General features: G+C 39.7%; 1 protein-coding gene and 1 long non-coding RNA gene across 3 annotated transcripts in view; one reads left to right on the top strand and one right to left on the bottom strand.

The window, feature by feature from the left end:
* Positions 1-17639, bottom strand: part of C24H18orf63 (chromosome 24 C18orf63 homolog) — a 31248-nt gene extending 13609 nt beyond the window's left edge. The window contains exons 1-8 of one of the 2 annotated variants that reach the window (XM_086372580.1): positions 17560-17639; positions 14725-14893; positions 12390-12468; positions 9185-9241; positions 5810-5921; positions 5054-5095; positions 2633-2709; positions 7-116 (exon numbers count right to left, since the gene is read on the bottom strand). In XM_086372580.1, coding sequence (XP_086228706.1) covers positions 7-116; positions 2633-2709; positions 5054-5095; positions 5810-5921; positions 9185-9241; positions 12390-12468; positions 14725-14858 — 611 coding nt within the window. In that variant the 5' untranslated portion in view covers positions 14859-14893; positions 17560-17639. Of the gene's footprint in view, positions 1-6; positions 117-2632; positions 2710-5053; positions 5096-5809; positions 5922-9184; positions 9242-12389; positions 12469-14724; positions 14894-17559 lie in introns of those variants that run through there. The other variant, XM_086372579.1, reaches the window with a different exon arrangement.
* LOC147345860 (uncharacterized) lies at positions 16957-17936 on the top strand. Its single transcript, XR_015153693.1, has 2 exons — positions 16957-17149; positions 17288-17936. It is a non-coding gene; the product is annotated as an uncharacterized LOC147345860 (long non-coding RNA).
* Positions 17937-23221: the final 5285 nt, after the last annotated feature.

A 23221-nucleotide genomic window follows, 5' to 3' on the forward strand; every position in this document is an offset into this window, starting at 1 on the left:
TCTCACCTTGGCAAAACGTAGCACCAGTTGCTTAAAATGGACTGTTCCTCAATAACAGCATTCTGGTTAGTCTCAAAACTCTTTATAATACTCTGAGAAATATCAAATTCTCTTAGCTTTTGATAGAAATAAGAATTTAATGCATAAGTAAGTCCGCCAAAGAATTTGGCAAACAAAAGGAAACATTTAAAAACACAGATTTCTTTAAAAAAAAAAAAGAAATAAAGATTTATCACACATACACCATCAGTTAAGAAACAGTTTCAAAGCCTGTTATTGAATCATGTATGACCACTTTACACAAGGTAATCAGTGTTTCAGCGCGCCCGTTTCTCCTCTACACAGTTTATCGAGTATTTCATACTTTCCCTCTTATGGTCCAAAGCCAAACTCCTATTTTGTACTTATTTGAACTGGCTTTCAGTTTCTTTAATTATGTTAAGTGGGAGTTGAATCTCTGTCCAAAGGAAGATATTTACATTGTCAGAATAACTTCTTAATTAAATTTTAAACACATTTTTTTAAGTGGAGGAGGAGGATGTGTTAGGGAGTTATGCCTTCCTCTGGTCTTCTGGAGGCAAGGGGGCAGAAGCAGCCCCTGTGCTCTTTTCATGTCCCTTCTCCAGGATCTGGAGTGCTGTTTCCTGTGTCCTCAGGTGCCCTGTCTGGCAACTACTCGCCACTTACAGCGCCCTCACTCTGGGTAGTGTGGGCCATTTTCTTATAGTGAGGCAGAGGTTGGAGAGGCCTCAAGTGAGGTGCAAAATAAAATATTAAAGGGTGGAGGACACTGCGTTCATAGAGAACGTTTCACATCTCTCGCTCTTATTCATTCATCTTCGGGGAAACAACATTCTAACTCTACTGCCTGCTGCTTCTCAATGAACTCCAGCTGACCCAGCCAATTTTCCAATTCCTGGACAAGCCATCAGCATTGTAACAAGGCCCTGGCTTAAAGCACTGCCCCCACACTGATTTATCTGCATTCTGCCAATACAAACCTTACAGGCCTAGATCTAGACCCTTTCCCTCCACATTCAATGACTAATTGTGCTCTGAATTTCCATTGCGTTTCTGAGATGAATGGAGATACTAGGAATATATGTGGTGAGGGACAGTGTGGAGGTTTTAGTGGGTGAAAGATTACAGCAGGTTTCGAGCTTTAGGGAGGTTCCTTGTCAGTACAAGATATTCACATTATGCCACTGTCTCTGTGACAGAGAAGAACCAACCTGAAATATATGCGATAGCCCATTCTCAAGCCCTGCCTCCCAGGCCTGACCTTGAAAGGTGTAACACTTTTCATTCAGATAGAGATAGAAAGTTGTGGAAACTTTGTCTTGCTGGAGGTTTATAGGAAGATTGTGACTTGACCGACATGGACAACAGCTGCAAGAACAAAGGATTTGGGCACCAAGGAGTTTGTAACAACTAGCCACACCCGCTCCCTCTTTAGTATAACAGCAACCTGAGCTGGAACTTGGTAAGACGGTTCTTTGGAACGCTAGTCCACCATGCTCTCCAGCTGCTGACAGGTCTTTGCCCAAACACCTCGTGCTTCAATCTACTGGCCTGCCATGGAGCAAGCAGTAAGAGGATGGACTCAGCAGCAACTCCAACTACGTATATTCAGGTCAGCTTTCCTAGTGGCTTACATAACTCTTGAGGGCCAGAATGGAGATCCTATTCATTTTTGACTTGTCTATTGCCTTAACATAACAAGTAATCAAAAAATTATAGAGAGACGAATGGAGCAGCATTTGAGCTGGTCCCCGAAGAACAAGCAGAGTGTACAGCACATCAAGGGGCACTCTAAGCAAAGAGGAGTCTTCTGTCCCGTGCCTGGGCTTTCTCAGTGTGGCCACTGTTGATCATTTGGGCTGCAAAACTCTTGGTGGGGATGGGAGTGGAGGTGCTCCGGTGTGCTCTAGAAGATTCAGCGGCATCCTGGCCTCTATCCACGTAACGCCAGTAGCAACACACCTTCCCACCTAGTGACAGCCAAGTTTTCTGCAGACGTTACAGATGTCTCACGGGGAACAAATCACTCATTTCACCCTCCACCCCTCTCTGCTCAGAACCACTGTCACAGAAGAAGAAAAATAACATTCACTGAGTTACCGTTAATGTGAAAGTTTCTATACTGGGTGCTAGGAGAATAAGCAAAATAGAAGACATATCCTTCTACTAAGAAGGCAAAAAGTGTTAGGTGTAAAAAAAAAAAAGATAAAAAAACTATAGTAATGCCAATGTGGGTTTATTATTAATATATTTAGTATGAGCTGATAGAGCACTTTTAACATTTGGAGGTGAAAGAAAAGGCAAAGAGCGGGTGCTGAGGCAAGGCAGCATTGTGGAGTCTTGAACGCTACCTAAAAAGATTTTTGAGCAAAGTAGTAACATAAGTAGATCTGTATTAAACTGACAGAATGATGTTTTCTTTGGTAAACAGATTTAAGACAATATCAGTATGTCAAGTATTTAATAATATGGATTTTGATAATAAAAAATTTATCATCACTCTTATTAAAAATTAAAACCTCCTAGCATATCAGTAATGATAATAAATACATTAATTATATAGTAATAAAAATACATTAATTATATATTAAGAAATGAAAATATGTGGTACCTGAGGTGGTGGCAGTCTGACTGTGTGAACTTCTATGCTTAGACAAACTTGAGTTGATGTTACATTGATATCTAACACTGAAAATAAAATTATTAACCATGAACTTTCTGGAATTATTACTCCAACCTAACAAATTAAGTATTTTAGTAACATAAGAAATCAACTCAATTTATTCAAGTTAGAAATTCAGTTAGGAATTGATTTTTTTCACACATGGTAACATTCAAATAGTCACCTTATATGGTGAATATATTATATTATTTGATGGTCTACAGATGAGACATCTAAAAGAAGACAAACGCACAGAACAGTACTTATGTGGGTATAATGTGTAGGGCACGGTTACAATGAGAAAAATGAGACATCCCACAATTGAGAGGAAAACTCAGCAGACACCTCCTAGAGGCCTGACATTTATTATATGTGAAAAATGAAGACTCTTCTTAAATTAGAATAGGTACCATCCCATGTTTTTGACTTACTAACAAATGTCCTCAAATATAATGGCAGATATATTTCAAATCTTTCAGAGCCCCAAGGCATCTATCTTGCTTTCTCATAATTATAAAATATTGAAGGCAAAAAGAGAAGAGGGCTGCAGAGCATGAGATGGTTAGATAGCATCATCGACTAATGGACATGAATCTGAGCAAACTCCAGGAGATCGTGAAGGACAGGGAAGGCTGGTGTGCTGCAGTCATGTGGTCGCAAAGAATCGGACCTGATTTAGTGACTCCACAACCTCTAAGTCAGATAGTGCTACCTGAAATAAAGCATGCGGGGGCTTTATTTGTTTATTTTTATGGTGTACTGGTAATGTTCATTTCTTGATCTGAGAACTGGTTATAAGGATATTATTAGTTTGTGAAAATCCAATGAGCTATACATCTACAGCTTGTAAGTTTTGCTATAGAATATTACATTCAATAAAACTAAAAGAAAAAGTTCTAACACATGAGTGAGGAGTTTTGCTGTCCTAAACTGTTCTCTTTACTCTCCGACAGCTTAGTCTCCTGATATTGTTTGGGGACAGGTAAAGAACTCATTCATCCAGAGCTGAAGCACAGTGACTGCCACTGCCCAACTTACACACAAACCCAGAGCAAGAGGGGCAAACGGGCTTCAGCTTGAAAGTCAACTCAGATGGAACAGTCTGTGGATTACATGTAGATTTAAGGCTATGGTCAAATGCTGGTGAAAACCACCATGATTGACAATGTCTGTCTGGCTCAGGATTTCCCTCTATCTGCCATCTCTGGACTACTGATAGGAATGTGTCTACCTGCAATAGAGCCATGCATGTCAACCAAACAGTTAGATTAGACCAATCTGCGTCTCTTTCATTTCAGTTCAGTCGCTCAGTCGTGTCCAACTCTTTGCAACCCCATGAATCGCAGCACGCCAGGCCTCCCTGTCCATTACCAACTCCCAGAATTCACTCAAACTCATGTCCATCGAGTCAGTGATGCCATCCAGTCATCTCATCCTCTGTCATCCCCTTCTCCTCCTGCCCCCAATCCCTCCCAGCATCAGAGTCTTTTCCAATGAGTCAACTCTTCGCATCAGGTGGCCAAAGTACTGGAGTTTCAGCTTTAGCATCATTCCTTCCAAAGAATACCCAGGACTGATCTCCTTTAGAATGGACTGGTTGGATCTCCTTGTAGTCCAAGGGACTCTCAAGAGTCTTCTCCAACACCACAGTTCAAAAGCATCAATTCTTCAGCACTCAGCTTTCTTCACAGTCCAACTCTCACATCCATACATGACTACTGGAAAAACCATAGCCTTGACTAAGACAGACCTTTGTTGGCAAAGTAATGTCTCTGCTTTTGAATATGCTATCTAGGTTGGTCATAACTTTCCTTCCAAGGAGTAAGCGTCTTTTAATTTCATGGCTGCAATCACCATCTGCAGTGATTCTGGAGCCCCCAAAAATAAAGTCGACACTGTTTCCACTGTTTCCCCATCTATTTCCCATGAAGTGGTGGGACCAGATGCCATGATCTTAGTTTTCTGAATGTTGAGCTTTAATCTTTTTCTAAAAACAAGAATCATGTACTCATAAAAAAAAAATCAAAGCTTTTATTTACAACAGTACTAAAGAATTCTTATAATGTGGTTCTAGAGACTATATATTATAAAATACCTACAAAATTAAACTCTTTTTTAGTTTTAATTTTCTTTAACTAGTGAAATTTAAAATGCTTTTATTTCAATTAAGAAAAGTGAATTTTTTTCTCATGAAGAATATATATTTTTGAATAAAAAGTGATTTTCTGAGTGAAACTGTGATTTAACAGTATCTGATTAACTTTTGATACAAGCTAATCATCAAGATTTTAACAACCCAACAATCTATAACACTTTTTAAACAACTATTTTATTAATGTTTCATCTATTAACTTTTATATTTTTACTTACCAACAGCACTTTGCTTTCCCATCTGAGAAAGAAATTCTCTTCCTTAAAAAATTCATAGAATACACCATATTATTAAAACTCATAAATCATGCTTAATATAACTTCCTTATGCAAAGTTATCAAAGCTGCAGAAATGCTTTACAATGCAGTTTTATACAAATGAATATATGATGATAGTTCAGAGAAAAAATATAACACTCAAAAATATCTCTTATATTAAAAAGACAGAAATACTCAATTCTTCCTGCAAATACTTTTTCCTGGTATAAAATATTTAGAAAACAGATCACAACACAAAATTCAGAATAGACTTTTGGTTCCAACAACACTAATAATTCGTGTTTGTTTTATTATAGTGCTCCATAACTTATATTTGTTCCTTTTTAAACATCAAGTATTCTATAATAAAACCACTTTTTTCCATAGAAACACTAGGAGACCTCCTCTGGATATAATTGCAAAGGAAGGAGACGACACTTTTGTTGATGGGGCCTTGCTTAAGAATGTTTGGTTGGGGCTATGCTTTAAAAACCATTCCCTGTGGATACATGTATAATATATGTATGGCTGAATGTTTTTGCTGTTTACCTTGAACTATCACAACATTGTTAATCAGCTATGCCCTAATACAAAATAAAAAGATTTTTTTTGAAAAAACATTCCCTAAAAACAATATATTTTGAAATTAAAAACAGACGTACATAATAGAAGTAATCTGGTTCAGAAAGCCCTAATGATTGAAAGAGATAAAGTCACCTTGTATCAAGAGATGGCCAGCTTTATTCCAGGCTGGAGCAAGTCTAGCCGTGAGTGAATATGAAAGGCAGTTTTGAAGAATTATAGGAATTACTTGTTGTGGAGCCTCCACCTAAAAATATTAAAGCACAAAATATGGGCAAGTTCACAGTAATTGTTATGCTATCCTAGAAACTCAGAGAAAATGCTTGTGCGCTTAGATCACCTCCCAACAAAACTGGGCTATCCTGAGTAGAAGTTACAGCCATCACTCCAGCTAATTCTATCTGGTTCTGAAGTTAAAGAAGTGTTAAAATATATTCACGTTGACATTATGACTGTAATGGCCAAATTCTACCAGTTTATCCTGCCCTTATATGCAGAGTACATCATGAGAAACGCTGGACTGGAAGAAACACAAACTGGAATCAAGATTGCCGGGAGAAATACCAATAACCTCAGATATGTAGATGACACCACCCTTATGGCAGAAAGTGAAGAGGAACTCAAAAGCCTCTTGATGAAAGTGAAAGTGGAGAGTGAAAAAGTTGGCCTAAAGCTCAACATTCAGAAAACGAAGATCATGGCATCCGGTCCCACCACTTCATGGGAAACAGATGGGGAAACAGTGGAAACAGTGCCAGACTTTATTTTTCTGGGCTCCAAAATCACTACAGATGGTCACTGCAGCCATGAAATTAAAAGACACTTACTCCTTGGAAGGAAAGTTATGACCAACCTAGATAGCATATTCAAAAGCAGAGACATTAGTTTGCCAACAAAGGTTCGTCTAGTCAAGGCTATGGTTTTTCCTGTGATCATGTATGGATGTGAGAGTTGGACTGTGAAGAAGGCTGAGTGCCGAAGAATTGATGCTTTTGAACTGTGGTGTTGGAGAAGACTCTTGAGAGTCCCTTGGACTGCAAGGAGATCCAACCAGTCCATTCTGAAGGAGATCAGCCCTGGGATTTCTTTGGAAGGAATGATGCTAAAGCTGAAACTCCAGTACTTTGGCCACCTCATGCAAAGAGTTGACTCATTGGAAAAGACTCTGATTCTGGGAGGGATTGGGGGCAGGAGGAGAAGGGGACGACAGAGGATGAGATGGCTGGATGGCATCACTGACTCGATGGACGTGAGTCTCAGTGAACTCCGAGAGTTGGTGATGGACAAGGAGGCCTGGTGTGCTGCGATTCATGGGGTCGCAAAGAGTTGGACACGACTGAGCGACTGATCTGATCTGATCTCTGATCTGATCCTGCCTCAATAAGCCTAAATCTTTGGATCTCATGTGCTAGAACCTTACACTTTGTACTCTGCTCTGTACAAAGGAAGCCGGCCAGAACTATGTTGTAACATGATCCATTACTGTTCACTCTACTCCAATATCAGAAAAGTTAAATGTTTACATGAGCACACATGGAACTGGCAATTTGTATATGTTTGTACCAGATATAGTGCAACAAGTATCTCTGCTGCTGCTGCTAAGTCGCTTCAGTCGTGTCTGACTCTGTGCGACCAGACAGACGGCAGCCCACCAGTCTCCCCCATCCCTGGGATTCTCCAGGCAAGAACACTGGAGTGGTGCACACAATTTCAAAGGTCAAAGTATTCACTTAGGACCAATGGGATCCAGACACATTGTCCTACTTAAAATAACTAAAATACTGGGTAAATGTTAAATGAAACAATGTTTCACAACACACAGGCCATCAAGCAACAAAAAAAGACAAACCCCTAGGAGTTGGGAAACTCATGAGACCCCAGCATATTGACTAAAGAGGCTTTCCAGGCTGCAGTGCAGGGAGGGGGAATCCTGGAAGAGGCAGCAGGCTCCCTGGGTTGAATGGACAGAACTGACAGTCCATGGAGGCCACGGGAGCTAGAGTTTGGAGGGCAGAGTATTGAGAGAAGAGAGCTGCACAGAGAGAAAACTCTGACATCAGCAGAGTCCCTCCTTGAGTATTCAGTTGCATATGGAGTAGCACATTCATATGAGCAAACACTTGGGGCTGTTTGCTATACAAACATTCTTGCAAATGCAGCTGAGACTAAAACACTGCCAGGGCCTTTGTTAGCAAGACAAAAGTGAGAGAGCCAAGAACCCCTGCTGCTGCTGCTGCTAAGTCGCTTCAGTCATGTGCTGCTGCTGCTGCTGCTAAGTCGCTTCAGCATGTCCGACTCTGTGCGACCCCATAGACGGCAGCCCACCAGGCTTCCCCGTCCCTGGAATTCTCCAGGCAAGAACACTGGAGTGGGTTGCCATTTCCTCCTCCAATGCAGGAAAGTGAAAAGTGAAAGTGAAGTCAGTCGTGTCCGACTCTTAGCAACCCCATGGACTGCAGCCTATCAGGCTCCTCCGTCCATGGGATTCTCCAGGCAAGAGTACTGGAGTGGGGTGCCACTGCCTTCTCCGAGCCAAGAACTATCACCCAATAAATAAAAAGGAGGAAAATATTTTTCTATGTTAAGATTCCCAAGGGCAAGAAGTTTATCAGGTCCCCAGCTTCATCTCCAGAAACAAGCAAAGTGCTCAGTATATCATAGATGTTCAATAACTATCTGCCATGATTATTACTCATGTACAAAGTATCCAGATAAAGACAAATTGAGCATAATTGTGAAGGCTCAACACAGGTGAGAAGAACACTGCTTTCCCACAGATGGTAAATGATGGCTAAAATCAGCTTTCAGGTTATTCGAGTATTTCTCAGGGAACTGCAAAGCATCTCTGGGTATTATTGAGACCTCATCATTCTCCTAGAACTTAAGGCATTTCATCTTGAAGATGACCAAAAACTTCATCATTCCAAACTCCACTAGATCGAGGAACAGAGGCCAGCAGTGATACCAGGACAGGCTGCTAGAATAACCAAGGATACAGCGCCTCAGACACCTGCGCAGAGACATGATGGGAGCTCTAGCAAAGTCTCAGCAGCCTGAGTATTGAGACACAAGAGGTGCTCTACTTCAAGTATTCATTTCTTTTTTCTTTGCTAAGATCCAGACACTCATCACCATGGGGAATACAGTCTATATTTTTTTATTCCCTTACTTACTAGCTATATGATTGTGGACAATTTTTTTTTACCTCTCTGGGTTTCAGTTTCTTTATCTGTAAACATGGGATATTTACTTCTTGGAAAATAGAGATGACAAATGAAATTATGTCACATAAAATGCCTGCAATAAAGTACCCAACAAAATTAAGCCTCTTCCCCCTTTCTCTATTAAATGTCCACAAAAAAATTGTCCTGAGAGAAAATATTAGTTTTTTCACATGCACAGAAACAACTTATGAGAAAGATATTCCAATTTTTGTTTACTAACAAAATAAGTTGAATATACAAAATCAATAAAACAACATCTGGAATTATTATCTTTTTAAAAACTTACCTTAGCTCCATATTTTTCCATATAGGCATTAAGTTTTCCAGCTTTATAAAATGTTATCTATTAAAAAAAATCCATATTTATAAAAATGATTTAAATGTATTATTAAATAATGCACTACATAAAGAATTTAAACATGTATACAGCAGAACACAGCAGAGGACCATCATCCTAACAGTTTCTATGCTCTTTCACTTTTCACTTTCATGCATTGAAGAAGGCAATGGCACCCCACTCCAGTACTCTTGCCTGGAGAATCCCATGGATAGAGGAGCCTGGTAGGCTGCAGTCCATGGGGTCGCTAAGAGTTGGACACAACTGAGTGTCTTCACTTTCACTTTTCACTTTCCTGCATTGGAGAAGGAAATGGCAACCCACTCCGGTATTCTTGCCTGGAGAATCCCGGGGATGGGGGAGCCTGGTGGGCTGCCATCTATGGGGTCGCACAGAGTCGGACATGACTGAAGCAACTTAGCAGCAGCAGAGAAAGAAGCAAGTGATAATCATTCTCTTCCTGAAATACTGGGTTGACCAAAAAGCTCCTTTGGTTTTTTTTTTTTTTTTTTTTTCAATATCAAGATAATTTTATTTTTTATTTCTTTTAAGTTTTTATTTTGTATCAGAGTATAGACAATTAACAATGTGATAGTTTTAGGTGAAATGCAAAGAGACCCAACCATACATATACATGTATCCATTCTCCCCCAAACACCCTCCCATCCAGCCTGCCACATAACACTGAGCAGAGTTCTGTGTCTATATAGTAGGTCGTTGCTGGTTATTCATTTTAAATATAGCAGTGTACACATGTCCATCCTTTGGTTTTTAAGCAAAAATAAAAGACACATTTTTCATTTTCACCAAGAACTTTATTGAACAATGTATTCATCATTTTGTTCTGCTACCTTCTGCCATTTTCCAGGCAACTTCATAATTTCATCTTCCCAAAACTTTTTATCTTTTTGAGCAAAGAACTATTCCAGGTACCTTTTACAGTCTTCCAGGAAATTGACATTTGTTTCCATTAAGAGAATTTTGTAAACAAAAGGAAATCTTAAAGTCCAGGTTCTGGTGTGTATGGCAGACGAATCAGAATTTCCCAGCCAAGCTGTAGCAGCTTTTGTTTGGACATCAAAGAAACATGCGGTCTTGTATTATCCTGATGAAGATTACACCTTTTCTGTTGACTAATTTCAGACACTTTTTGTCGAGTGCTGCTTTTAGTTAGTCTAATTGGGAGCAGCTTGTTGGAATGAATCATTTGGTTTTCTGGAAGGAGCTCATAATGGAGAACTCCTTTCCAACACCCCCTCCCCCCATATACACAACATCACCTTCTTTGAATAAAGACCAGGCTTAGTTGTGGTTGGCGGTGGCTCATTTGTTCCACAGTCTCTTCAGTCCCACCTTATTGTATAGTATCCATTTTTCATCACTCATAACAATTTGTTTTAAAAACAGAAGCTTTTCATTATGTTTAAGTAGAGGATTGCATGTAGAAATATGGTCAAGGTTTTTCTTGCTCAACTTATATGGAACATAAACACCAAAGTGATTAACATAACCAAGCTGGTGCAACTGATTTTCAATGCTTGATTTGGATATTTTGAGTATGTCAGCTATCTCCCACATGGTATAACATTGATTGTTCTCAATTAATGTCTCGATTTGATCACTATCAACTTCAACTGATCTATCTGGCCGTGGAGCATTGTCCAGTGAGAAATCTCCAGCATGAAACTTTGTAAACCACTTTTGATATGTTCGGTCAATCATAGCACCTTCTCCATACACTGCACAGATCTTTTTGCTGTTTCAGCTGCTTTTTACCTTTCTGGTACAGTGTTAGTCACTCAGTCACGTCCGACACTTTATGACCCCGTAGCCCACCAGGATCCTCTGTCCATGGGATTCTCCAAGCAAGAATACTGGAGTGGGTTGCCTTCCTTCTCCAGGGGATCTTCCCGACCCAGGGATTGAACCTGCATCTGCTGCATCGCAGGAAGATTCTTTACCATCTGAGCCACCAGGGAAGCCCACCTTTCTCATATAATAAAGTATAATTTACTGAAAGTGTTGCTTTTTTCTCCCATCTTCAACATTAAAATGGCTGCACAAAAATGTATCAATTTTGATTTTTTAAAAAATGCATACTGATATGACAGCTGTCACAATACAGTCTAACAGCTGTTTCAAATGAAGTTAAAGACAATGAAGTGCTACAAGTGTCGTCTTACAGAAAAAACCAAATGAACTTTCTGGAAAACCCAATAGAATCTATGGGTACATTTCTAAGTGAGGAAAGCCCTTCTGGAAATGACCTGAATCCAGAAACCATATAGGAAAAGGTCGGTAAATTTCATGTAATAAATATTTAATACCTTCCTTATTAAATAATAATTTCTTAGACATGAATAAGGAAAATGGACACAAGTGGAAGATCAAGAGAAAGTTCAAAACATATTTTTATATGGTGACTTTCTTCTTCTTCTTCTTGCTAAGATTAGGATACTCATTTCCTAAGTTTTTCAGGTAGAAAAGAATACAGAGACATTACTGCCTACTTGTTCACTAACATCTGGTCTTTCTTAAAAACCATATTACGTATAAGAAGATAAAAAATAGATATAAACCTAAAACCTAGAGAAAAATTGAAAAACTAAAGATTTTGAACTATCAGCATTGTTAATAAATATTAATTTCTGGGAAATTAAAATCTCAGAATAAGAGCTATATACAGCACCAGAAAATATATTTCTTGTTCTAATTTTACTAAGAAAAACATTTTAATGAAATTTCCAAAATAAAAAAACAGTCGGCCCCAGTTCTTTAAACATAACTGGAGATCTGTTGGAACAAGGAACTTCTTTTATATTAAATGTAATTCTAAAGAATAAAATATAAAAAAGGATTAAGTCTGTGCTATCTTAAAAACCATGCCGTTAACATATTTTATTCATTGATAATCTTTATTTTAACATCAATGACAGAGAAAACTAAATATGAATTTAGAGCCACAAAAATGGATCTTAAACATGAGGTATATCAAAGTTAAAGTCTGTTAATGTTTTGATCAACCTACAACACAATGTAATTAGTCTTCATAAACTGTCTTCAATTTGAGCTATAATTAATACCCAAATTAATGCTTATCAATATTGCTCTAAATAATTATAAATGATACTGTATAAAATGTTACAATACTAACCGCCATCACCGCCCAGATTTGGGTAAATATTCCAGGTACAGGTGATGTAAGGATATCTTGGTGCAAAAACAGCAGCTGCCTGTGGAGATGAAATGTATTCATTTTAAAGCGGACTGCCCACCCTCTGTTTTCATTTTATCAGAACATTTAGAAATTGCTAGTTCCCATAAAAGTTTAAGCTTCTTCTAGGCAGGGATTCGGAGAAGGCAATGGCACCCCACTCCAGTACTCTTGCCTGGAAAATCCCATGGATGGAGGAGCCTGGTAGGCTGCAGTCCATGGGGTCGCTAAGAGTCGGGCACGACTGAGCGACTTCACTTTCACTTTTCACTTTCACGCATTGGAGAAGGAAATGGCAACCCAGTCCAGTGTTCTTGCCTGGAGAATCCCAGGGACGGGGGAGCCTGGTGGGCTGCCGTCCATGGGGTCACACAGAGTCGGACACGACTGAAGCGACTTAGTAGCAGCAGCAGTAGCAGGCAGGGACTGTATTACAGATTTCCGTATGTCTCTCCACACTTAGCATGGCACCTTGAATACTGTAAGCATCAGCCAAGGTCTGAACTGAGAGAACTATAAAGTTTTAGATATGATATTAATATAAAAACTTGTCTGCACATCTGTTTCCTAACCTTTTCATCTGTGAACTAAAATTTCTCTTTTAAAACTTCATTTCTATTTTAAGTATAGACTTGAAAAAGTCTAAGCACTATGAAGACTTCAGCTCTTCTAAGTCCTATTTCTTCCGTTTTCCTTTTTTTTTTTTTTAAAGTGGTGGTCAGAAGTACTGGAGAAAAGAGTCTAAGGAACAGTGTAGTTATCAACTACTTCAGTGTCAGAACTATTGACTAGATTCTTTTCCTTCAAAAAGGAAATTTTTTGGAGGAAAATGAAGTGGGTAGTGGTTTTAGTTTTCAAAAGACAAATGAACTTACAGCAACAATCATTACAATTCAAATTACCATCAATAATTTTATTAGAAAAGATGGGAAAAACCCAAAAGGGAATAGAGGTAGAAATACAAAAATTTTCAAGATTATTAATCATCAGGGAAACAAATTTTAAAGGCTAGGAGTGCATGTGTGTGTGTGGGGTTACGTCAAAACGTGAGATGGGTCAGTGTGTTTCTGCTAGGCTCATCTTTGTTGGAACTGTGGTGCAGCAGGCTTATTATTACTTTTTTTTAATGTTTATGTATTTGGCCGTGCTGGGTCTTAATTGAGGCACACAGGATCTTTTAGTTGCAGTGTGAACTTAGTTGTAGCATGCAAGATCTAGTTCCCCAGCGGGGGGATCGAACTGAGCCCCCTGCCCAGGGAGCACAGAGTCTTAGCTACTGGATCACCAGGGACATTCCCAGGACATGCTTGTATAAGATGTGCCTTTGTCTGACACAACCACGTCTTTGTCCTGTTCTAGCCTCTTTGTCAGTTATTGGGACGATGAGTCAAAGCTCCCCTCTCTATGGGCAAGACCACCTTCAATATGAGAGTAAATGGCAGAAAAGCTCTCTTGAGGTTTTCTACTTATTTGCTTCCGTAAGGGGTCACAAGTAAATGTTCAGTGGGTATCAAATTATGCCTTAGCAGGAAGGGTTCCGATTCCTGGATGTACTTGAGTGGGAAAATACACAGTGGTCAGAAGACAAGTTTTATAAATAAGAGCAAAATGGAGGACACTCCAGAGTATTTTACTTCTGACTCCTAGCCATCTTGTAAGTGTTTGCCCCTCTCTGTGAAATTCAACTAGAGATATAATCTTGTTATGTATTCTAAGAGTTCTTCCTTGAGTGTCTCAAACAATTTAAGGGACTAATACATGGTGGGTCTTCAGTGTTATACTTTAGGCGTCAACTTCCAGAAGTGTTTTCCAAAGACTATCTTAGGTTAGATATTTCAAGATAATTCTTGGAGAAATACTCCTACATCAATCTGAAAATCTAAAAATTATATTACTGTAAGATGTTTACAGTATCTCCTGAAGTGCTTCACAAACAGTAGGTAAACAGTTATTAATGACTATCTCCCAAGACTAAGTTTTGACTTAATCCATTGATTTAATTCATAAATGTCTATAAAATTTTTAAATTAAAATAACACACAAGAAGCCACAAATATAAAGACTCAACAGTGATATATTCTATCTGAAGTACTTTAAGTCCTCCCTTAAATGTAATTCAATATACTTGGTCAGAACAATACTGAATTCCTTTATTCTAAAATTGTATAAACAGATTTAGCAAATGAGTATCTTGCTTTAAAGGAGATAGTATTAAAACAGCTCTTCCAGATGTAAAATTTTGGAAAGTATTAGTTACAAGATTGTGTTTTTTTACCTGCATATCTTCATTTGTCTACTCCTAATCTCAGTGTCTGCCACTCCGTTACTCAATATTATCTTGACAGCACAGAGTTTGTGTAAATCAGGAAGTGTGATGAAGAATAGTGACTGCTGCTTAGAATCATTCATATTTTCCTGTTGACTGAATGCCTCAGTAATCAGGCCTTTAAAAACAAACAACAATAAAAACATAGTAAACTTGTATTCAGTTTACCAATAGGGTAAAGCATTTCAATCCATCACAGAATATTTGATATTGCATTGGTATACAATGGCAAAAACAAGTTTAGCAAATATTAGCAGTTAAATACCACTTAACATTTTACCTTTGAGGTTTTCTAATGATAATCCAGAATTCGGGGGGTACAAGTTTTATTAGGATATAATTCATATCACATACAATTTGCCTATTTATCGTGTATAATTAAATGGCTTTTACTACATTCACAGAGTTGCAACCATCACAATACACTTTAGAACACTCTGCCACCCCAAAAATAAAATCTAGAATTTTAAACCTGCAGTTCTATATAACAAATAGAATAATTTGAGTACAAATATTACAAAGAACCACCAGCAATGTGTATTAAATGCATACTCTGTTCTGGATACTAGATATGTTTCTGCTATATTGTTTTTATTTAACAAATTCTTTCTAAAATTTTTGGCTATTAAGTTTCTCTTTGTTTTCAGGAAAACAAAATCTTGCCTATGACAACAATACTTCTTAAAAAATCAAAATGTATAGCAAAGCCTTCTGTTATTTTAAGTTATCTCTATAAAGCATTTCAAAGCTGAAGAATATATTTTTCACCATTTTACACTAAAGAAAATTGTTCACTGAGATCTTTAAATTGTTATCTAGCTTCCCTTTCCACTAATTCTCTGGCTTTCCAACTTCTCTGTGGGATGCATTTTACAGTTGATAATTCACAGGGCATACCTTTGGGGTCTATCTTACATATAACAGAAAAGAAAACTGCAATGTGAAATGATTTAATCTCAGTTTCTCTAGGATACACAAACATATCCAGGGAAGGTAACTGGTATTCTGGTACTTCAATCTTTTAAGCATCCACATATTATCTCTCTTTTAGAGGAGTAGTAACACAGTCCTGGAATCCGGAGTGTGACCAGCCTTAGGTCTGATCTCAGTAACCAAATACCCTTGTGGTGCCATTTGACCAATGGTGGCATTGCCCTTCTGGCTCCCACATGTCTTTCTCACTCAAGTACCACAGTGCTTGAAATTTTCTTTATTAAAGATCATGGAATTTTGATATTTGGCAAAACTAATACAATTATGTAAAGTTTAAAAATAAAATAAAATTAAAAAAAAAAAAACTGCGAGTACTCTTAGAAAGATTAACACAAAGTCACACAAGGTGTTAATTAATTTGGTGTACCTAATTAAGATGATTGCTGATAGTAAAAATAGAAACATTCCTTCCTTCTCTCTGTTTTTCTACTCTCTCTCTATGCTAAATGCTGTTGTGGGAAAAAAAAATTTTAATGAAGTACAAAGTTCCAAGGCCAACTCAATCTACTTCACCAAAGTAAAGAACGTCAATAATGAATGAAGTAAAATAAAAAACAAAGAACTGATTACAGCTTGGGCCCAGAAGTACAAAAGTGCACGTTAGTGTAAATAGGTTAGACAGTTGAAATTTAGAGATTGTTGCTTTCATTTCTGAAACACATTTCCCACTAAAATTACTTTCTGCCTCATTCTTCCTTTAAATATCAGCAAATTCACCAAAAAATTCCTGTGAGTGGTCCTTCCCTTCTCTTGTCAACTTCAAAGACTGATCAGAAAACTGAGTAAACAACTCTGACCTTTTCGGGAATAGGCAGGAATTTATTTAATTTTATTACTTAGCATTACATGAAAACAATTTTTTTTCAATACATAACTGGCAAAACTTACAAATTAAAACGTACAAATTTCTTGCCCTAGACTGTGTAAGGACTGCATTGGAAGGCTCGAAATTCAGATGATCAGTTAACAGATTGTTTAGAGAGTAGCACCTGTCACATCCAAGCTGATTAATGGAAAACTTGCTGACTACAAAATAACATTTTGACCACATCTCTGCCCTGGCGATAAGTATTACAGTAAGGAACAGGTACCTACAAAATTGTCCATTTGATGACTCAAAACCCCAAGAGAACCAAGGTCATGGTGAGCGCCCAGGCTGTGAAGTCAGTGACCTGCCGTCTAAGCAGCGTCCAGCCCCGCCGGAGCTTCACTGGGCCTGCCTCTGTGGGGCCTTGGTGGGAAGAGGCCTCACTGGGGGTCGGATTTCCACCGGCCCTACCCACCGCTTCCAAGGTCAACAGGCAAGTTTCCTCCCCTGGGGCCTCATTTTCTTACGCACCGCATGGAATTGGTGGAAATATCTCCAAGGTCTCTACCTACCGTAAGTGCCTTATTTAAAAGGCGATTCTATACATTACTGATTAAATTACATGCCCTAATGTTGGAACCCGTGGGCCTTCGTGAAAGAACGATTCTTGGTTCCTTTCCTTTTCAAAACCTACAACTATCTCTTCAGCAGGCGCCTCCTGTCAAAGCAAGGCCATCAGAACCGCTCAGGAGGCGACGCTCGAGCCTCGCGGGGGCAGGCTGGAAGCCAGGCCTGGAGCAACCTCCGCAGTTCCCTCTCCCTCTCGGGCTGGTCAAGCAGTTGTCTTCCGGCCTCAGTCTCCTCAGTCTCCTGGCCTGCGTGTTCTCGCTCCTCAGCGCCCTCCCCGTGGCTCAGGGGTACTGTGTCCAGCATGCCTGGCCATCCCAGACCTCCCCTCACCACCCCTAGCGCCCCCAACTTACCCCAACTTATCCCAGCGTACCCCAGCTCTCTCAGCTTACCCCGAGGGCTTCCAGCATACTCTGCGTGCTCCCAGCATGCTCTGAACGTTCCCAGAATGCCGCTGTGTACCCGTTTTTCCCGCCATAGCTTTTGCTGGCATGAGCCGTTCGTCCTGCACCCACGGTTCTCTGAGAGAGAGCTGGCTTTGGCGTTGGTGTGGCCGGCGCGAGGTCGTTGCTGTCTCCCAAACAGAGGTAGGATGCATCCTCAGGGTATGGCCGCTGGGGAGGGCCAGTGACTGAGTCCTGCGCTGACTAAAAGATGGGCTGTCTGGCCGCCTTCCCACTTTCATTGTGTTTGTTTGAACTTGTCCATAATAAAAAGCTTTGGAAAAGTATGTTTTTCAGAAGTAAAATAGATTGAAGATACAGGTCACAAATTGGGAGAAGATATTTTCATGAAAGTAATCCACAAGTGGTTATTTTCCAGACTATATAAAGAACTCTCGCAGATCAGTTAGGGTAAGACAGTGTGTCATAGAAAAAAGCAGTTAAGTCATGAACAGATGTTTTGCAGAAAGAAGAAGGATGGCTTATAAGCCTGTGGAAAGATACTCAACATCGTTAATTATCAAATCTAAATAAGACCACAACGAGATACCATAGTATTGACAAAATCGTAAGGATGCAGGATTAGATCTCCCATACACTGTTGGAATGCAGGAATGAAAATTTGAAAATAATGTGATGTAATCTTCTGAAGTTGAATGCTGTAACATACCCTTAGACTTAGAAATTCCTTCTATACACTTCCCTTAAAGAGATTCTTGCATATATGCACCAAGAAATATGTTTGTAGCAGCATTGTTTGTTGAATAAAGTAAGTAGCTACAACAAGCAAACAAAATCCCAAATGTTCAGGGACAAGGGAATTGATAGATAAACTGAATTATATTTACATAATTATATATTATATGGCAAACAAAAAATAATGAACTACAGTTATGTGCAACATGGGTAAACCTTTCAAAATTAAAATGTGAACATATCATAAGTACACACTTAGATGGTTTATCAAAAATCACCATCCTTATATACCTACCACCCAGATCTAACAGTAGAACATTATCTGTATCTAGGAAGTGCTCCTGGTGCCCTCTCCTAGCCACTTACCCACTTCATTCAAGGTAACTAGTGTCCCAGCTGCTAATATCATACATTACTTTTGCTTGTTTTGAAACCTTATATTAATGGAATCATACAACACAAACTCTCCTGTGTCTAGCTTCTTTGTAAATATTATGTTCATGAGATTCATCCATGTTGTTGAGGGTAGCAGTATTTTATTCATTTTCATTGCTGGATAGGATTCCATTGTGTGTATATATTTATCCTTTCTGAGGTCGAAGGACAATTAGATTGCTTCTAGTTTAGAATTATTATGAAGAATGCTGCTAAGACCATTCTTGTTCACTTGTTATGTTCACCTTCTATTCAACGTGGATGAATTTTTAAAAACATGATTTTTAATGGGGAGGAAGGTTCCAGAAGACTACATACAGTATAATCCCATTTTTATAAAGCTCAATCATTCTCCAAGAAAGCTGAATAAATTGTTTGTTGATATATCCATATGGTTTTTTTTTTTTTTTTCTTTTACTAAGCAAGGACATGATGAACAGAATTCAGGATAACAATGATTTTGGGGAGGCAGAAGAATGGGATATGGGAAGAGCCCACAGTCTCCAAGTCAAGTGAAGTGTTCATTGGTATTTATTTATAGTACTTGGCAGAACTCTCTTAGCCCTTGCCCTGCTTCATTTTGTACTCCAAGGCCAAACTTGCCTGTTACTCCAGGTATATCTTGACTTCCTACTTTTGCATTCCAGTCCCTTATGATGAAGAGGACATCTTTTTTTGATGTTAGTTCCAGAAGGTCTTGTAGGTATTCATAGAACCATTCAACTTCGTCTTCTTGAGCATTAGTGGTTGGAGCATAGACTTTGATTACTGTGATATTGAATGGTTTGCCTTAGAAATGAACTGAGATCATTCTGTAGTTTTTGAGATGGCTTCAAAATATATATATATATATGCACATTCCATCGTTTTTTAGATATGCTTCAAAATATATATGCACATCCACTTACATCCATAAGTAATGATATCATGTTTTATACATAAGGATGTAATGTTTCATACATAATAGTGGCCACCTGGGCTCCCAGGTGGCGCTAGTAGTGAAGAATCCACCTGACATGCAGGAGACATGAGATACAGGTTAGATCCCTGGGTCAGGACTATCCGAATATCCCCTGGAGGAAAGCATGGTAACCCACTCCAATATTCTTACCTGGAGAATCCCATGGACAGAGGAGCCTGGTAGGCTACAGCCCATAGGGTTGCAAAGAGTCAGACACAACTGAAGTGACTTAGCATGGCAAGAATTTTCCTTCAGGGAAAAACTTTCCTCACAGGATACATTTTGATGACAAGCTTGTTGGCAAGCCTATTCAGTTTTCCAGATAAGAGTTACTTAAGTTTCCCTTTATCTCACAGGCATTCAAGATGGGAAAGAATCCTAAGAATTCTGCCTGATAGTTTGACTGTATATATCTCTTTTATGAAGATTAAGATCGTTGTGTTGGTTTATATAATGTTTAAATTGTCAGGACATGCAAGATAAGACCATATTTTGTGAGTAGCCAAGTACCACATGAAGATGAAGGTCATTTCTAGAAAAATTACCTGGGGAAGAGTCAGCTGTTTAGACAGGAAACTGGAACTAAGATGACGAAACCTTGATGATGATAGGGCTGAGTTCAGCATGTACCTTTGTCTGGAATTTGAAGAATTTGGATGTCTAAGATTGTATTTATGGGTAGAATATAGTCCGCTGCCCTCAAACACACAGAGGGAGAGGTGGACTCTGGAGGGTGGGTCCCTAAAAAGGGTCCTCACTGGGTGTGCACCTCACAATCACTTGAGGTTTGACAATCAGACAGACTGTTTGAATTGGCATCACTGCTTCATTTATTAAAGGTGAAGGAACCATGTCAGGTTCTCATAGTGGAAAATTCTTTTATGTTACCCTTTAGTAAAGTTCATTTGAATATCCTGGCCCTGCTGTAAAAAGCAAAGAAAGGGTTCTATCCACACGGATGCCAGAGAGTCAAGGAGATAACGTAGTATTCATAGTAGGTGGTGGGGAGTGGTATCAGTAATCGGAGAGAGAATCAGGGACAGAAGGATATGGAGGGATGCAGTTGCGTACCGGGAAACGAACATTTACTTCCTTCTAGCATCAGCCTTAGAGGTCCTGCACGTGCATGCGTGCTAAGTGGCTTCAGTCATGTCTGACTCTTTTTGACCCTATGAACTGGGCTCTCCAGGCTCCTCTATCCAAGGAATTCTCCAGGTAAGAATACTGATGTAGGTTGCCATGCCCTCCTCCAGGGGATCTTCCCAACCCAGGATCAAACTCGTGTCTCATTACGTCTCCTGCATTGGCAGGCGGGTTCTTCACCACTAGCGCCACCTGGGAAGCCCTGCTGCTGCTGCTGCTGCTGCTGCTGCTAAGTCGCTTCAGTCGTGTCCGACTCTGTGCGACCCCATAGACGGCAGCCCGCCAGGCTCCGCCATCCCTGGGATTCTCCAGGCAAGAACACCGGAGTGGGTTGCCATTTCCTTCTCCAATGCATGAAAATGAAAGGTGAAAGTGAAGTCGCTCGGTCGTGTCCGACTCTTAGCGACCCCATGGACTGCAGCCTACTAGGATCCTCCGTCCGTGGGATTTTCCAAGCAAGAGTACTGGAGTGGGTGCCATTGCCTTCTCCATGGGAAGCCCTAGAGGTCATATACGGCACTTTTATTCTAGTAGGAAGCTGTGTTTCTGACATGGGCTCCCAACTTTTGAGAACTCTACTGCCCTCTCTGTCATCCATGTTACTTGTACGCTTAGGTGGCTGCATTGAGCACCTTGGACTAGTGTTAGATCCACTCATTCATTTTAAATTTTTTTACATGCTGCTGTTTGCTTTTAGCTTTTTCCCCCTAATTTCCTAGGCCTAGAAAGAAATGAAACAGTTTTACTTTTAATAGTGTTACAAACCAGGTTTGTCTGACATGCAGCAAGCCAAATGAGGTTAGGCAGAAAAAGGGTTTATTCTCGAGGCCACCAAGTGAGGAGATGGGAGAACAAATCTCATATCCACTTCCCCAAAGGCAAGGCACTTGGGATAGTTATGGAATAAATCTGAGGTGGCAGGAGCATGGGGAAATTGGAGGCAAGAAAAATGAGGTAATCATCATTGTGCAGCTAAGCCCCAGACTTCTTCTTGGGACACGTGCTCAGAAAATGGTGGTATTAGTATGTTTTTAGGGTGGAGGTTTTGGCCTTCAGGCATCAAAGGTCACCAAGTGGACACTTTTACCATCTTAACCAGTCTTAACTGGCTGGAGCTTGAACTGCACACAGCTGACTCCAAGTTCCTAATAAACAACTTGGCAAATATCTCCTATTATTTAGGCCATGTGACACTTAGAAACACACAAGATTTTGTAAAAACAAAGCAAACTTGATCAGTGATAGCAGGTTACAGGTGTAATAGAACTAACTGATGATTACCCCCAGTTTCAGTAGATGTCCATGGAAACATAAAAAACTTGGCTGATGTTCTTGCTAGTGACAGATAAATTAATCCACATTTCTCAGTATGATTATTGTATAATTATGATTTTTCCAAGTACTTACTTGCTCTCTTCTGTATCACTTTTATACCCTTATTCATTCAAAAACATTTACTGAGCATGTGCTGAGTGCCAGGCACTGTGCTAGGCTCTGAAGATACAGATGTGACTAACCATTCCTGTCCTTGAGGAACTTTTGGTCCAGTGAGAAAGGCAGACACATAGACTGGTGATGTAGTGAGTGTGTGATAGCATGACTGGAGAATAAAGGAGCAGAGAGCATTACTTGGAGGTGAAGGGTGTGCTCAGCACATGCCTTAACCACAGTTGACTCCTGCTACTGCTACTGCTAAGTCGCTTCAGTCGTGTCTGACTCTGTGCAACCCCATAGACAGCAGCCCACCAGGCTCCTCTGTCCTTGGGATTCTCCAGGCAAGAACACTGGAGTGGGTTGCCATTTCCTCCTCCAGTGCACGACAGTGAAAAGTCAAAGTGAAGTCGCTCAGTCGTGTCCAATTCTTAGCGACCCCATGGACTGCAGCCCACCAGGCTCCTCTGTCCATGGGATTTTCCAGGCAAGAGTATTGGAGTTGGGTGCCATTGCCTTCTAAGCTGAGTCAAATAGAGTCCTGAGTCTTTGGCCAGGATAAAGGAGGTAAGGAGAATAAGGGGTAAGAGGTAAACTTAAGGTAAGTGGCAGAGGACAGGGCTTGAGCAAGGATGTGAAAGAGAGGAAAGAATGCTACATGTGGGAGATCTAAAATAGCTCACTGTTGCTAGGCCATGAGGCTTGAGGGGGAAATGACAAAGGATGAAGCTAGAGAGAGGAAGCAGATTTTGAATGATTTGGATGATCTTCAAATTCTCAGCAAGGAATTTGAACTTTAGTTATTGGGAGACATTGGAAGGTATTAGACAAGTAGTCTCAGATGGTAAAGAATCTGCCTGCAATGCAGGAGACCCAGGTTTGATCCCTAGGTTGGAAAGATCCCCC

The sequence above is a fragment of the Bos grunniens genome, chromosome 24, assembly GCF_055505025.1.
Source record: "Bos grunniens cultivar Pamir isolate PY7600 chromosome 24, Bosgru_T2T1.0, whole genome shotgun sequence".
Taxonomy (NCBI): domain Eukaryota; kingdom Metazoa; phylum Chordata; class Mammalia; order Artiodactyla; family Bovidae; genus Bos; species Bos grunniens.